This window comes from Triticum urartu, chromosome 1 (assembly GCF_003073215.2).
Source record: "Triticum urartu cultivar G1812 chromosome 1, Tu2.1, whole genome shotgun sequence".
Taxonomy (NCBI): domain Eukaryota; kingdom Viridiplantae; phylum Streptophyta; class Magnoliopsida; order Poales; family Poaceae; genus Triticum; species Triticum urartu.
The window spans coordinates 331,475,670-331,493,901 of NC_053022.1; the positions used below are offsets into that span (position 1 = coordinate 331,475,670).

The window sequence follows — 18,232 nt, forward strand, 5'->3', positions numbered from 1 at the left end:
TTTCTTCTTCTACCTACTACACTCGGACTCCGAGCGTTAGTCTCCTCGAGTCGTATGTAAGTTCCCACCCAAAAAAGAGTCGTATGTATCCCCGCAAAAAAAAAAAAGAGTCGTATGTAGGCAGTGTCATCAGGAAAGAATGCCCCCATCTTCAACAACAAAATTAGGAAATAATGCCCCAGTTCAGGTACGACTGCGCACGCTCAACGAACCGATACAAATTTTGGGAATGTGCAAGTGCAAGTAACCGGCCGGCTTGACCTTACCAGATTCTGGTGGGCCTGTCCTTTCATGCAAGCCACGTTTGGCACATTGACATTACTAAATTCATACTTTATCTTTTCAGAATGGATGCAAAAGCTTCGCCTCATTCCAGGGGTGTTACGCGATATACTTATCAGTGAATAGTTGAATATATGTAGTACCATAAACTCGAAAGAGCTATCTTATTTTAGACAGAATCGTTCTACCCGTCGGAGCTGGAAAACGGCCGTGTGAACCGCACGTTGATCATTTTTAGCTTTTCGCTAAAATAAAATAGAAACTGTGTGTAGCCAGCAACGAGACACGCACGACCTTGACTCATTTTATTCTTGGTCTCAAAGGGAGGGAGCTTATCTGTCTGCGTTTCTTTTCAGCTCAAGCCGTCGGTTGCTTCTGTAACCAATCACAAACAGCCACAGGCACACACAAAAGTGAGCTGACGTACACTGCATGCTTCGGCTTCCACGCTAAGCTGCTTTGGTTTTGTGATGAATTGTAAAGTGTTGATATCACATCCCGGAGTTGGTGAGCGCCCTTATGAAAAAAGGCCAACAATATCTCACCAACAACTGAAAGAAAGAACACGCTCATGTTACGTTATTCCGGAGGGAGTGACCCTTTGATTAGGTCTGAAAACATCGAGAAGGCATACAAATATAGTCACTGGTACATAAAACCACACTTAGCAGCAGGTGGAACAAAGAACAAATACTCCCATATAGTAGTAGATATCATGAGTTGAACTGCACACAGGCACAAGCAAGTGCGTACACGGAAGATAGGAACACGATCATCACAGTTAACCCCATTTTGTCTCTAAAACTCAAGAGGAACTGGTTAATCTCCATTTACGGAAGATGAACACCAAGATTAATTGTTGTAACTTGCTCTCAAGTTACATTAGCGCATGGTTCTATTATGATACAGTATCAAAACCGATCCTATTCACTGAAAGTGGCCACAGCAGCCCCACACACGATGAAGAAACAATGGCGGCCTCCTTGCGCAAAACCAAATCTTAGAAGCATGTCAGGATAAATCAAGTCTCGGCCGTCCATGAAATCAAAAGGGCTTTTTTTACTCTCTCATTAAGCTCCTACTTGCTGCATGGTTTACCTGCCCTTACGAGATTTGCCTCTAGATTTCCCCTTCTTTTCAATATTTTTTGGCCGATACCCAAGAGCGGCAGCATCACCAAAACCCGAAGAACAATGCTTATAGAGTGCCATCAATTTCCTCCACTCCGGCGATCCTCTGGGCTGGGCGGCCATGTATTCTATTTTGCTTCTTACTTCCTCCAATTCCATGAGTGCTAAAGGTGGCTTTGCTGAAGGTACTGCCTTGGATCCACCAAACATATCCAAGGCTGAATTCAGTGCAGGTGCAGACTGAGCTTCCAAATCAGGAAAATTAAACAACTTCCTCACAGCGGGTTGACGCATAACTGATAAAAATTCAAAGTATCACATGTTATGAGCTATTAGACCATCAAACAGACCCTAATGCCTTACAGCAATCGTCGTTGTCTCAGTTCTTAAAGACTCGAACCATACTCACCAATATGATATACAATTGTGAACAAGTTTGCCATGATCCAGTAAAAGAAAAATCCCTGGAGAAAGGCAGACCATTAGGAGATTAGGACAATATTGTTGAATACTGTGAAAGTCGATATATCTAGCACACTTGACTAGCTCCTCTAGAAAATACCCATTGGTGAAAGATCTCAATACTGTCATACCTTGGCAAAATTCATTGTGAATGGGACTACCATGACTCCCATTCCTCTATCAAGCATCTTCATTTTACTGGAAGTATAAGGATGGCCGAGCTGACATAACACAATATATTCACCATATTAGACTGCAGTATTGGAAAACAAAGCTGGGCACAGTAAAGTTTTCAAATTCAGAATTGGTGGTTTGATATTCTGGATGTTCATTAAGAAAAAAGGTGCCATGCAAGCAGAGTAGCCAATTGGATGCAGACATGAATTGCTTGTTTACCTTTGTAAGTTTTACAAACGAATGACAGGGATACATGCCTATGCACTTATGGAGGCAATATGGTTGGAACAGAAATGGAAGGAAATTCAGGTCCAGGTTGTATATGGAAAATGATCACCCCTAAATCCTACAACACTAAGCATACAAACTAGAAGCAGTGGCACACCAAGTTTAAATGCACAATGATGGACAGATACACAGACACCACAATCACACCAGACATTGCATACCTCCACTATAGCCAAGTAGGTCAGTGATGTTAACACAGGAAGGATGTAAAGAGGATCCGAGGTTGTCAGATCAGTAAACCAAAATATTCCACCTCCTTTCAACGAAGGGACTTTCTCAACCATGTTATTTATCTACAATCAGAAAAAGCATGGTTAAGGATACAGATTTATTTTCTTCAAAAGATATTACAACATAGAACAATCAGAGGGGCAGAAAGATGCATTACTCACAGCAAAGAAAAAGCTCATGAAAATTGGCGGTCGGATTAGGGCTCCTTTTAATGGAGTAAATGGAGTAACACCATGGCTAAAGGAAAATTACCAAAAGTTAGAGGAACTTCACCAAAGAGCAGTATTGCTATACATCATGTACCACATAAAAGAAAAGCTATCATCACAATGTGTTCAATGGTGAGTAATGTGTTCACAAAATTTTGAACATGGACATTTAACACAAAAATAATTCAAGACTCAAAAACCTGGCTAACATGTTTTTAGACCATGACATTATACATTAACCAGGAAAGAGACATCAGTTGTCATTTTCATTAAAATAAAGACAAGAATAATCTACTGAAGGTTACATACTTCCGATAGAGTGCGGTCATTTTATATTTCCCCACTAGCACTGATTTCGGATCCGTACGCTGTATGAAATAAACTTGAAGGGTTAAAGCATGAGCTGTATGAAGTATCTAACTATCAGAAGTTAAATAACTGTTCTCCATGACCCATTCTCCCATAAGTTGGCAATACATAGTACATTCTATACAACAAAACCACAAAATCTCACATCCACTGCGTGCTTAATGGCATCCATCGCTGGTTTCATTGCCTGAAAATTGAACAAGTTTGAAAGAAAGAATTAATCAGCTGATAATTTACATGAAGGGCAATCATTCATTGCCTAATAAAGTACTACTGTCAAAGAAATAATTGTTCAGAAGACTGGAAGAGTAAAGAACAAAACTAAATACAGTTAGCATGTGACTCACAAAAGATATCTTATCATCTTATGAATACAAGACCTACCCAAAAATGTCAATTCCAAGCATAGGGCAGCCCAGCCCGAAGCATGTAAACATTTTTTCAATCAAAATATTAAATTGATTAATTTAAGTAAGAAAAATAGTTGTCTTGTAATCATTTTTCAATGAAGCATTTGTTTCATAATAATTTCAAGCTTCCGGGCTGAAAAGAAAGCCTGGGGCAGGACCAAGCCGCTGACAGACAGGTATAAAAAATACATCTACATGATGCATAGAAGGGTTTGCTGATTGGAATGCAGTATTTAAAAGCCTACAATGAGTCAAAATTACAAACAAAAAAAACTGATTATCGGTGGTGCAAGGGGCAAGTGTTTTGGACAGGAGGGAGCAGCTGTGCAGCAAATTACATCACCACATGATTTCACGTGGTAAAGATATAAGGTTTCAAGATTGAGTACCATGATAATGTACTTGGTAACACCCAAAAATCACATAGTGAAGCAGGATTCAGAACTGAACAGGGGAACTACCGAACTATGTATGCATGAATAATAATAAGTAATATGTACAGTAGAAAAAACACAAATATCTGTATTGCATGTAGATTAACAGCCTCACCCACTATCTACAACAACTCAACTGCTCATGCGCTGGTCTGGTCATGTAGGGAGGACGGTGGTTGCATGTTCCCCCAATGGCACTACTTAGGCTGCTTTTGGCATTGCGGTGGATTACGATAATCCAGCTGATCCAACCGGCCTTTATCTATTTTGGTGTTTGTTTAACCAACTTATCTGTAGTTCCATGGCTATTTTCTGGCAGCGGATTATAAAATAAGCACGGTGCAGCACAGTTCAGCAACTTGAAGCAACCTTACAGTTAGATCTGCATAGGTTTTGACCCACACGTACACTAGCACATGAAGCAAACAAAAGGGCTAGAAAATGCACGCTGAATCAGACCATGGGCACTTTACAAGCAAACAAAAGGGCTAGAAATGCACGCTGAATTAGACGGAGGGCGCCTTACATGTATCTTCTCGCTGGACTTGTGATGGCTAACCTCGAATGGTATCACCGCGGTCCGGATCAGCACCGCCGTTAACGCGATAGAAGCCCACCTGAGCACCAGACCAAATCCCACATGAGAGGCGGATATGAGCAAACCAAGCACACGACCCAAAGAAACGGATGGCGAAGCTTACCAGTTGAGCCCGGTGAAGGTATGTATGGTATCAATGAGGTGCTGCAGCGCGGCGACGGGGAAAAAGGAGTCGGCGGCGGCGGCTACCACCTCCCCCGGGAACGGCGCCGGCACCGACGAAGCCACCGCCTCCGCGGCGTCGACAAGGACGCTCGCAGCAGCATCAACCTCTCCGGGTGGGTCCGGGGCGGGGGCGGAGGAGGAGAAGCTACGGCGGGGTAGCCCCGAGTGGTGGAGGGAGAAGGGGAAGGGGTGGTGTAGGGTTTGGGCCGCTCCGGAAGCGGGTGGGAGCGGAGAGCGGAGTGACGGGAGTGGCTGTGGCAGTGGCTGAGATGGGGGGTCATCGTCGTTGGAGCGGGAGAGCAGATGCGGGACGGACGGGTGGAGGCGGCGAGTGAGGTGGTGGGAGAAGCGGGAGGCGAGGCTCCTCCGTGCGGCGAACGCCATGGGCCCCGGCTTGGCGGGTTGGGGTGGGAGGCGACGCTCGGAGAGGAGGACGGCGGAGCCGTGACGACGGCCGGAGGAATGGGGTGACTCAGGACTCGGGCGTGGGCTTTCCGTCTCCAGGTGTTGTTTGTTCTGGGCTTTACGGTACAGCGTCGTTGGCCAGATGCCGCCGCGGTCAATCCCCTTCCCCGCGGAGACTATTTATCGCATTAAGCGACGTTAAAAGTTTCTATTGCTGAAGCATCTGCAGCTAACTGGCCGCGCAGGGATCAATCCTGCTATCTGCTTGTTGCTACGCAGCAGTGTTGTCAAGGAAATTCCTAATGGACGCACGTTGCGTGAAGTTGTCCCTGTTTCGCCAGACCCGAGGGACTAGCGACCAAGATGGGCCGCCCCAATTATCCCAATTATGAGGTCTACAGTATACAGTTTTGGGAACCTTCCAGGAGGTTCCTGAGCGGTTGTGTGAACCTTCTAGAAGGTTCCTGAACCGGTTTTCACAGTTTTTTATTCTTTTTATTTTTCTGTTTCATTCTTTATTTTTTTCGTTTTTCTGTTTCTTTATTTCAATTTTTTATTTCCTTTCCCTTCTCTTTTTTTTTCAAAATTAAAAAAATTAGAAAAATTTCAAAATGTTCAGAAGTTAAGAAAATGCCCTTAATTTTAATTTGTTGTTCACAAATTCGAAAATGTTCTTCATTTTTTCAAAAATCTTCACATCTTTGAAAAAATGTTCAGAATTTCAAAAATTATTTATAAGTTCAAAAAATGTTTCTGTTTCAAAAACATTGTTCACAAATTACAAATAATGTTTGCTCTTTCCATATTTTGTTCAGTGTTCCAAAATTTGTTCGCATATGCAAAAATGTCCACTTTTTACAAAAATGTTCATACTAAAAAACTGTTCTTTTTTCAGACTTTGATCACAAATTCAGACAAATTCCATTTTTAAAATTTGTTCGCAGATTCAAAAATTATTTAAATCTTTTAAAAATTCACAAAATCTGTTCACAAATTCATAAAAGTTTCCATTTTTATATTTGTTCGCAGATTCAAAAATTGTTCACATCTTTAAAACTTGTTTATGATTCTAAAAAATTGTTCCCTTTTAAAAAAATCATGAATTCAAACAAGTTCCTTTTCTCAAAATTTGTCCACAAATTACAAAATGTTCCTTTTCAAAAAAAATCAAAAATTGTTCGCATTTTTTCAAAACTTGTTCATGATTGTCAAAAATTGTTCGGAATTTGAAAAAATGTTCCATTTTTCCAAGATTTGTTCACAAATTCAAAACATATTTCTGTTTTAAATTTGGTTCACAATTTAAAAAATATTCACGCATTTTAAACTTCAAACTTTTGTTTGTGTTTACCAAAATTTGTCGGAATTTTCAAAATGTTCCCTCTTTAAAAATTGTCCAGAACTTCAAAAAAATTCCTGTTTTTAAATTTTGGTTACAAATTTGAATAATTTCTTACATTTTTTTAAACTCGCGTGTGTTTTTGCCAAAAATGTTTGGGCTTTAAAAAATATTTTCACAATTTACAAGAAAAAATAATGTGAATTTGCCGATGTGACTAGTTCTAAAGTACTCGCACTACCATTTCACCACGTGCATGAATCAGTCGTAGTGGCTAGCTAGGTTTGTTCACAAGATCATGATTGCGAGTTCGAATCCCAACTCTCAATTTCTCGTTCCTTTTTTGACACCGCGCGCTGCTTGCGTGGGCCAGCCTAGTAGGGCGACTAACCTGTGCGAACCCTCGACATTCTGCCGCAGAATGCGGTGCGGCAGATAGGAAGTCCCTGTTGTCACTGAGCTAACAGCAACTTCGTGTTCAACAAGCAGGCCGCGACCTACTAAAAGGAGAAGAGCTGTGCTTTTTGTTTACTTTTATTTTTTCTTTGCTTTTCTTATTTCTTCTTCGGTTTTCATTTTGTTGTTGTTATACTTTAGTTTTTTATTGTTCTTTGTTTTGGCTTTTTATTGTTTCTATCCATATTTCTTTTCTTTCTCCTTTTTCTTTGATTTTTTTCTTTCTACTTTTTCTCCATTTCTCTTTGTTTTCTTTCTCTCTTTTTTGTTATCTCTTTTGTGTTTGTTTCTTCGGGTTTTTTATTTTCTTTTTGCTCTAGTTTATTTTTATTTTTACATATTTTTTTAATACATGGACAACATTTTTCCTACACATTTGTAACATTTTTTAACACATGGTCAACATTTTTTGTATAAGTTTTTACATTTTTAAAAATTCTTGATTAATAGTTTTCAAATAAAAAAATAACACTTTTTGAACACATAGTCAAATGCACGCAATTCAACCATGGCTCCCACCCCTCTGGCGACTCCGGCGATCCCACGGCAGCAAGGCGCCGATCTCATATGATCTTCCTCTACCCTCTCCATGGCGACCAACCTGGACCCCATGCTAGGTGTTGGCATCGCCGGCAAGGTTAGAGCCCGTTTTGCATCTCATGTTCAATGCCTTAGCCCCCATACTGCCTTCCATCTTGTAGTTTCTTTTGGTAGATCATCTTTCCCCCTATCGATTGATAATGTAGGTGATAGAGGCGAGGGTGTCCCGATCTTTCGATGAGATGATAACTATCGATTTGGTGGAGACGACTTTGACGATCCGACTACAAACATGCATGACGTTGCGCCTTAACAATCGCTAAACCAATCTCCTGAGGTTACTGACGATGCCGGAAGCACGGTCAGCCTCACCACGAAGGTCTATTCCTGCAAGCAATCGAAGAACAAGCAAGAATATGATATTGCAATCTGAATATTGCGAATATATATGAAGTATTGATAATGGTGGGGATCCGTAAGCGGTCTTGATCTGATCGTTGGACACAAACGAAGTACACGAAGTTGCAATGGCTAACTTTTAACTAAACAAATTCCAAGCAAAAAAACTACTAGATGGATCTACTTATATAGGAGCAAGGGGTGGCGGCCAAGGAGGTGGGAGGACATCCCAAGGCAACCTAAAACTAACCCTAGGTCGTACAAGGCCAATGGGCCCAAGTGGAGGTGATGTAACACCTTTGGACTTGTAGTTTGATTCGGATTCTGCTGCAGCATCAGATTGTTTCGTCCATAACTCAACGCTCTGCACGAATTTAAGGGTGAATTCAATTGGGTTGGAAAGATCACGGAATCTATTTTCCAACAAAAAAAGAATCACCCAATTCAGAGTCCGTATGAAAGAGTTATTTCTGTTTTGAGTCAGGTATGTCTGTGCAGTCCGAATCTGAATCCAGAACGTGAGACTTGGACTCTATCTTCTCTTGGTCCAAAAGTGACGTGAGAGGAATTTTTGAACAACACCTAAACTTCTCTTTTTCCCTTATCTTCATATGTGGATTGTACAAATGTCCCATATATCTGCAATTAGACAAAACACAAAAGTGTGTGAAGTATTTTTGTTCTGGATAACATAAATAGATCATTGAATAGTTTGCACTAGAAATCACCTGACAAATATGCATGTATGCAATATTTTCAGTCGTATCCAAGGTAGTCATGTCCTCATCATCCTCCCCTTTTTGAAAACAAAGCCGTCATCGGCGTTGCTTAATCTGAAATGTGGCTAACAAAAGAGACAAGGTGTACATGTTGTATATGTATATGTCATCCATTTTTACTTCCCTTGATTTTTGCACATATGACACATGTATACATGAGTAACTTTCATAGATCATAAAATATAAAAGCCAAAATATTATCATAAGTAGAAGGCATGCAAATATTGCAACTCAGTTTGCACATATAAGTGAAGCTCTTATTCATATCAAAAGGTTGATAATATTCATCATTAAACCATCCCAACATTGGTGAATAAACCTTGCGTGCATCAAATTTACATGCTACAACATGCTTAAATAAGAAAACATGCAATAAGTCATATGACACACAATCATCACCAAGATTAGAGGTCATATCAAAATGATTAAACATTGGTTCTTTTGCGTCAACAGTTAATTCAATGGGTGCACTCAAAATTGTTGATATTTCAGTTGTTTGATCACATGACGCATTCATGACAGTAACAAGATTCTCTAAAATAGATGGTGTGCTCAAATCAATAGGTAACTCAACACATGATGCATTCAAGTTAACTAGGCATGCATCATTCTCATGTGAAGTTATATCATCAATACCTTTACTGTTACCTTGTCGCAAAGACGTAGTTGATGTAGGTACGGACGTTGAAAATGTACCATACTCTTGACATGATGTCGCGCTCACAATCTGAGGTGGGGCTGCTCTAGTAGGTGCAACGGTGGAGGAACCGACCGGCGATGGTGAGCATGAACTGGAATAGTAGTTGTTGTAGTCACCCAATGCATCCTCATGTATCTGTCTCTCAAAGGTACAAGCACGAACATACATACTAGTAATGCAATGAGAAATATACTGAAATCTTGCCTGAATATCATGGTTCAAACCATCAAAAAATCTATTTATTGTATCATCCTCAGATTCTTCTATGTCATAATGATGCATATAAGATTTGAACTCTTGGTAGTAAGCATGAACAATGTTGTTGCCTTGTTTAAACTGTTCAAATTTGCGAAGCAATTCACGACGATAGTAAGGAGGGAAAAATTGTTGTCTCATTACATATTTCACATCTTTCCATGTTGTGGGTTGGTTATCAATGTTTTTCTTACAATACACACTCCACCAAACAGAAACAAAACCAGTAAATGCTCTAGTGGCAGCTCGCACTCACTCAAGTTTAGAAAAGTCATGGTGACTAAAAACTTGTTCTACTTCAAGCTCCCAAGCTAGATAAATAGCAGGATTAAATCTACCCTCAAATGACGGTAAAAAGATAACCTGACCATGTGCTTGTGTGTGTTGTCCCAACTCTCATGATGGTGAAGATGTGTTCGTCGTCCAAGAACTTCTATCTCCGGTGTGTCCGTCGTCCAAGACGAAACAAATGGTCCATAGGATAACACTCTTCATGAATTAATATCTCTTGAATATCACGGTTTAATTCTCCCCAAAATCTATCCATAAAGTCATCTTCACTTTCTTCTAAGAGGAATGCAACAAGATAGTTTGTAAATCATCATAATATTTTGTTACAGTGTCACTACCTTGTTTTAAATGTTGCAACTTTTTAATCATGTCGCGAGTATAATAAGCGGGAACGAAAGTATGTCGCATGGCAAGTTTCAAATCATCCCAAGTAGTAGGTATATAATCAGGGTGTAACCGACAATATTCACTCCACCAAACCAAAGCATAACCAGTGAAAGAACCAACCGCAACCTTAAACTTTTTATGTTCATCAAAATTATGGGAAGCAAATATATTTTTTATGTTGAACTCCCATTCAATATATAAAGCAGGTCTAAAACGGCCATTAAATGGTGGTATAGATACATTAACCTGGTCATGTGCATTTGGATGTTTGTGCACCTCTTGTGACGGTTGTGGTATTTGCAAAGGTGGTGGCACGTCTCCCACGATCGACAAAGCCCATGACATAACTCTGGATCCTGTCATGATTAGTAGAAACAAGAAATAGAATCCAAAAAATGTTCCTATGAACTACTTGGAAGTGGTGGTAAAATGCTCACAGTATAGCAAATCTCAATATCTTACAAGTTCTTACCATGCAGCAGGTGGTGATCGGCAGCCAGCGGTGTCAAATAACTCTGAAGATTGAGTAAAGCGATTGCCAGTGGAATGTACGTATACACGTTGTAGAAATATGTGGAGCTGGGTTGGCTATATATGGTAGCAAAATATTAGTAATAATCAATTCAAAGATGCAATGTTGAATAAATGTTCAACGATGGTATTGTGCTGGTCCTAGACTAGACCGGACTAGAGACGCGAGCCTAGAACACTAATGAGGTCACGATGTAGCACAACTAGCATCAATGAAGGATACTAAGTAGCTCTGGACAGCAAGATATAAGTGAAGATCACAACAGCAGTAAAGATAATGATGAAAAACAACTGCCAAGCAGGATATACAACAACTTTCTCTTCAACATTCCTCTGGAAAAGTTTGTGCCAATTTTTTTGATAATTTTCCTCAAGAAAGTTACTAACTCAAGCTTTCAAACACAACAGGAATCACTCAATTCCGAGTTGATATGAGGAGTCAAAAAATTCTAAAACTGGCCTGAAAACTGGAATAAGCTGTGTTCGCGAACTTCAGAGGGCAAAATGGCCTATTTAGAAGCTGATTTTGAGGTGCCAAATATTGAACTAGCTTCTATAACTATTTAGATGCGACTCGTCGCTAGCTTTCATTTGAGTACTCGCGGAGTCAAAACGAACTTCGTATGAGGAAGTTATGCCTGTTTTACTGAACAGTGCACAAAACAGATTCCAATCCGAATTCAACTACGAGATTGAGTCTAGATAGATCCGATTTTTTTTTCTTCTCTTTTTTTTCCTCACACTTTTTTTCTTTCTCTCCTTTTTTTCTCTGACTTTTTTAAACTTTTTCTCTCTCTTTTTTTTCTCTGCCTTTTTTCTCTCTCTCCCTCTTTCCAAGACAAATTAGATAAGATGCAGATTGGATCTAGCAAAGATGTGAACGACCTCAACTATGATTGTGACAATGAATAATGGGTAGCACGTGGTGAAAATTGATGGATGGGTGGTGGACAGCGAATGGGATAACGATGCAGCGGCGGCGTGACTAATATGAACAGAACTCGAAACTCTAAACGAACTAGACACTAAGACCAGCAACTCGACACGATGATGCAACCGATAATTCAACTATGCAAGCAATGAAAAGAAAATTGCAAAGGCTCATACTGGCTTGGACAAAGGATGAATAGATCTAACTTTTTTGTGGCTTTTTCTTGGACAATAGGTAAGAAAATAAATCTAATATAGGAAAACAGGAAATTCTCACCGAGCAACCTGAAAACTGATACCACTTGATAGAGGCGAGGATGTCCCGATCTTTCGATGAGATGATAACTATCGATTTGGTGGAGACGACTTTGACGATCCGACTATAAACATGCATGACGTTGCGCCTTAACAATCGCTAAACCAATCTCCTGAGGTTACTAACGATGCCGGAAGTACGGTCAGCCTCACCACGAAGGTCTATTCCTGCAAGCAATCGAAGAACAAGCAAGAATATGATATTGCAATCTGAATATTGTGAATATATATGAAGTATCTATAATGGTGGGGATACAAGCGGTCTTGGTCTGGTCGTTGGACACAAATGAAGTACACGAAGTTGCAATGGCTAACTTTTAACTAAACAAATCCCAAGGAAAAAACTACTAGATGGATCTACTTATATAGGAGCAAGGGGTGGCGGCCAAGGAGGTGGGAGGACATCCCAAGGCAACCTAAAACTAACCCTAGGTCGTACAAGGCCAATGGGCCCAAGTGGAGGTGATGTAACACCTTTGGACTTGTAGTTTGATTCGGATTCTGCTGCAGCATCAGATTGTTTCGTCCATAACTCAACGCTCTGCACGAATTTAAGGGTGAATTCAATTGGGTTGGAAAGATCACGGAATCTATTTTCCAACAAAAAAAGAATCACCCAATTCAGAGTCCGTATGAAAGAGTTATTTCTGTTTTGAGTCAGGTATGTCTGTGCAGTCCGAATCTGAATCCAGAACGTGAGACTTGGACTCTATCTTCTCTTGGTCCAAAAGTGACGTGAGAGGACTTTTTGAACAACACCTAAACTTCTCTTTTTCCCTTATCTTCATATGTGGATTGTACAAATGTCTCGTACACCTGCAAATAGACAAAACACAAAAGTGTGGGAATTATTTTTGTTCTGGATAACATAAATAGATTATTGAATAGACACTAGAAATCACCTGACAAATATGCATGTATGCAATATTTTCGGTCGTATCTAAGGTAGTCATGTCCTCATCAGTGGGGTATGCATGCCTCGGAGGTGACCCGATTGGATTTCATGTTTCACATATTAGAGGATCGGTTTTAAAATTCTCGGTCACCTCCAAAGCAGTTGGTTTCTTTGTTTACAACCTCACATCTTTCTCTTGCCCTTCTTTCCGCTACTTCTTCCACCTATGGGGTTTTTGCGGTCCATTATGGAAACGTGAACACTTTGTTTGGTTGCGGGAAGAGGATCAATCATGGACGACTGTCTCTCCTTGCAAACGCAGCGGTGACCTCACCGATGCAAATGCTACCTCGATTGGTCCCCACCCGAAAAAAACCCTAGTTTCCAGCAACCTTGGTCGCAACGCTCCGACGCTTTCCTCGTATCACGAGCACATTGGTCGCCTCATTGTTGGCACTTTCTCGTTTTTAAACTCTATCCATCTCTAGCCCAAACCACCCCACACCACGAGCCCAGTCCAGCCCACTCATCACCCGACTGACCGCAACCCACCTCCCATGCGGCCCAATACATCGATCGCTCAGCCCGCCTCCCCAACTTCCATGCCCACTCCCTTCCCACGATGCCTCGGTTTTGGCCACAACAGCAAGGACTGTCCTAGCGATATTCGCTGCAAATCTTGTTATCGCTATGGTCATATCGCAAAATATTGTTTCAACCAACCAAACAAACGCGTGATTTATCGCCCTAAACCCATCGTCTCAATCAATATCCAAACTACCTACCCATCTGTTGATGACTCGTCTCCCCTTTCAGCTTCCTCCTCGACTTCGTCTCCTTAGTTTTCTGAAAAAACCACCACCCCAGCGACCCCATCCCCCACCTCCCATCGGTCACTAGAATTCTTGAGCTCAATGGCAACCTTCATCGTTGCACCTACCACTTTCTCGGTGGCCAGCTGCTCGTCGAATCGAACGAGAGGGCTATCGTCACCCTTGCCCCGCCACCGGCCCCTGCTCATTATGCTGCGGACATCCAGATCATCCGCCACTTCGTTGACCACGAGGGTGGATGGCGCATTGCCGAGTCTTATCCGTGTGCCATCGGGGCGGCTCTGGTCCTCTTTGCGCATGCATGTGACCTCGCCATGACCATCAACCATGGCCCTTTGTTCATTGGTGACTCTACTCCCCAAATCATTCGCCATGACAAAGGTATCAACTATCGCGATTGTACTTTCACCCATGATGCTTGGATCATGGTGGTTAATTATCCTCTTGAGTGCTGGAGGCCAAACAAAGTCAGAGAATCTGTTAATGGTTTTGGAAAGTTTCTGACAAGAGACATGGACATGTCAAACAGAGCTAGAATTTTAGTCAGAATCCGTGTACCAGATCTGCTGAACATCCCTATTAGTCATGTTATTTGTGAAAATCTTGATGATCTTGGTCATGGTCAATCATGGACAACTGTTGTTTACATATTACATACTGATTTGCTTGGGCCAATTGGGGGAGATGAAGATCCTATCCCACCAGATGGTGAGATTCATCCTATGCCCAATGCTCTTTTTGGTGGTATTTGGGAGGATGATGATTTTAATGGAGATCGCCACATGCAACATGAGCCAGCACATGGTGGAAATGGTATACCTATGGTACCTACTCCCCCCCCCAGAGCCCATGGTGATAATGCTGCCAATGTTCAGCCTGCTGTAGAGGCTTTTAACTGTTATGTTGGCATGAAAGACATTATGCACAAATTTATGGCATCTGCGCCTGAAGTACTCAGTAAACTCGCGGGATACACCGTGGAAAGCACTAGGTGTCAGATGATGGATGTTGAAGATGAGTTTGGATCTGTTAGGAAGTGTCTGGTCTCTATTTTTATTTCTACTAATGTGACACCACAACCAAGCACATGTATGATCATTGGGATCAATGAAAACATTACTGATCAGGTGCAAGCAACTAGGATGACCAACAATGAGTGCAGTAATGAAGTCAACTCCTATACCCATGCACCTGCCCTGCTTCAGGATATTCCAATTAGTGATCAGGAGGGTATGCCAAACACTCTGGATAACATAGTTAGTACTGAGGAAGCTATTCAAATTACTGACCAGGAGGCTATGCCAACTACTCTGCATAACAAAGTTGTTACAAAGGAAGCTATGATGATAACCCCTATTTGTAAAAGGAAGAAAACCGCTGCTCCAGTAAATGTGATGGATGTCAGACGCGGCAGATCAGATTGGCTGGTTTAAGTGTTGGTTTAAAGGATCAGGCAGTTGCAGAAAGAGTTGGTAGAACTGTCAGAGCTAGTACTCAGTGGTACGCGTCGGTCCTAAACAAACGGTTTTTAACCCCTTTCCGCGACGACATTTGGAACCGTCTCCAAGTGAGTGTGGGCGATAGGGGGTCCTTCCCACACGATCCAGAAAATCGTCAGGGATAGGCCCTCCTGGGACCCAGGCTGGGGCCATGTGCGATCGGGCGAGGCATCAAAACCCAATCATTTCCGTAGGTATGTACATCCCACACGGTAATCCGAGATAATAATTTCCGTAGGTATGTACATCCCATACGGTGAATCCCAGAAAAACATTTCTGTTCGTATGTATATCACACACAGTCAATTCAAGGAATACATTTCCGTTCTTATGTACATCTCACATAGTCAATTTAGGGAAAACATTTTCGTTCGTACGTACATCGCACACAGTTTTATTTGTAGGCTCGTGTGTGAAAGGTGTAACTATCACACACGATCTGCCTTGGTTAACTATTTGCTTTTATCAACTATATCACACCCGATTTGATGAAGAAAACTGTGTGGCATTGGGCTATCCATCGCAAGCACTTTTACTGCGAGAACCATTTGCAAAGGTCTATGACACATTTAGCAGGTTTATTAGTTTACAATTAATAATTCAGTATTACGCAAATTCACATTTCATATCGAACAGTTGTTTGCCAATTTCATATCAGGCACATAAATATATTATAACATCACAGTACGGTAGCTACATGAAAACAACACGATACAACATATAGCTAGTTCAACTTCATAAGAACAATATATTCATTTCCCTAATCGAGATCATCCAGGCTTGCCTTATCCACCTCTGCTTTCAGTTCAGTAAGAACCTGTTTTGCACGAGCCAACTGGGAAAGTGCCTCCTCCTTCGCCAACACCATCTTAGCAAAGTCTGATTTAAAAAATCTGAGCTCATTCTCCACCTTCAACTTTTTATCCCACATCTTCAAATATTCTTCAGTGTTGACAACAGTTTATGTAAGCCTACGTCTATTCTATTCATCATACATGCTCCAGAGATTCGCCAGGCACATCTTCAAAGACTGTGCCCAGTCTTGATCAACCCACTCCAAGTAAGAACACTTCCATTCATCCTATAATATTTAAAACTAGATCAGTAACAATTGTAGGGGAAATGAGTTTATAGCAACATAGAGAATCACCAATGCTTATTTTGAAAAACTGAAGAAACATGTTAATTGTGACATATCTTCTCAAAAAGATCAATGTGCAAAAGAAACAACCAAATTCTGGAATATCAGAAGCTATAATTAACTACAACGATACTACAAGTTCTTACTCATGTACAATAAATAACAAATTGAACATTTTACGAGGAAGGTAAATATAACTGCAACAGCATAGCGACAGTGTTTGGATGACAACAAATTGATACTAACAGGTGTGTACATGCACAATTTTAGTAACATAGGACTAATAGCACTAAGGTCGTCCACTATGTATGCCAAAATTAGGGTAAAGACAACTGTTGCTACCACTGTTCAAGATATCTTCCGATATTCCGATAAATCGGCCGATTTATCTCTTATCGTGGTCTGAACGATAAGATAAATCGGCCGATAAATCAACCGATATGGCGATAAATTGGCCGATATGCCGATAAACTGGCCGATTTACCCCTTATTGTAGGTCGACCGATAAGTTCCCGATAAGCGATATCCCCAACATTGGTTGCTACATCTCGTACCAGTACCCTGCAGTGGTGAGCCGATGCAGCGGAAACAAAAACAGGGACCCGGACTCCGGAGCACGTAGTTGTTCTGCTGCCCAGTTCCTTCGTGCCATAAAGATTTAGTATTTTACTGCTTGGCTGCTTAGATGTGTGGACCAAAGTTGGTTGCACAAACTACTGAAGCGGTGCTAATTTTCTAATGACATCGCTGATGAGATGGCAACAATTTAAGATACTAGGTACAAACTGTGACATTGTCTTAGGATGCGTTTGGTCGAAGGTGTGGTATGAATGGGTTGGGACCGTGATAGTGTCTAAATCACATCTAACAAATGATTTGTAACGACGAAAGAGGGACTAACCTTCTCTGCACATGCCAGAAACTTCCTCCCACTGTCCATAGAATCAAACGCAACTAGCTTCACGCATGGAGATTGATGGTGACAACGAGTAGATAGATCTTCAGCCACCCCGCCCCATTCGTTGCCACTGATGGTCCTAGGGAGATACAAGAGGAAGAAATGACTCAAATCGACCGCCAGGTAAAAATCATTCATTCCAAGTCATAGCCCGAGAGAGAGAAGAGAGGCATACCCGGATGGTGAAGGAGTTGTCGCCGGAGGAGGAACCGCTTGCGAGGTCTTTGAAGAATACCATGGCGACTCCGACGGTAGGATGCGAGACAGCGAGAGCGAGGAAGCGGCTATAGCTTAGCAAGGAAGGAAGGAAGGAAGGAGGAAACAAGGGAAATGTGACTTGTGGTCGGCGAGAAAAGGGGGTGGGAAAGGGGGTCGAGGGTAGATATTTTGGCGTTAGGCCAAAATTTTGGAGAAGTGGAGGAAAACTTTGCGCGCGGTGCCGACGGACCTTTCACTTTGAACGATTGTGTGCATCGCAAATGATTCTTCTGCTTTACGTGCATGGGATGAGTTTGATGATTCAAATTTTGGTGGAAATTTCCCCAGGTACATCATTGCATAATTTAATATCGCTTGCTAATTTGGGCACACAAAAGAGCGTACAGTAGACATACCACACTTACTGAATAAAGCAATTTTAGTAATTAAACATAGCCATTTGACCTAGACATTGCTCTAACAAAAGACCAGCATTAAAAACAAAGCCTAAGTACGCATAATTTTAACAAATCGGCCGCCGCGCCAGCCTAGACATCGCCGGTGTGAGATGAGACGTTGATGACTTGTCCTGGTGACATGCCGCCGTTGGTGGACTCCGCGCCCCC

General features: G+C 41.5%; 1 protein-coding gene across 1 annotated transcript; it reads right to left on the bottom strand.

The window, feature by feature from the left end:
- Positions 1–909: 909 nt before the first annotated feature.
- Positions 910–5,285, bottom strand: LOC125510422 (mitochondrial inner membrane protein OXA1-like). The gene is made up of 9 exons (XM_048675595.1): positions 4,694–5,285; positions 4,519–4,609; positions 3,294–3,335; positions 3,089–3,147; positions 2,732–2,807; positions 2,501–2,632; positions 2,006–2,095; positions 1,822–1,876; positions 910–1,708 (listed from the first exon to the last, which is right to left on the bottom strand). Exons 1-9 carry the CDS (start codon positions 5,137–5,139, stop codon positions 1,377–1,379), a joined length of 1,323 nt encoding a protein of 440 aa, XP_048531552.1. The 5' UTR covers positions 5,140–5,285; the 3' UTR covers positions 910–1,376.
- Between the last annotated feature and the right edge of the window lie 12,947 nt (positions 5,286–18,232).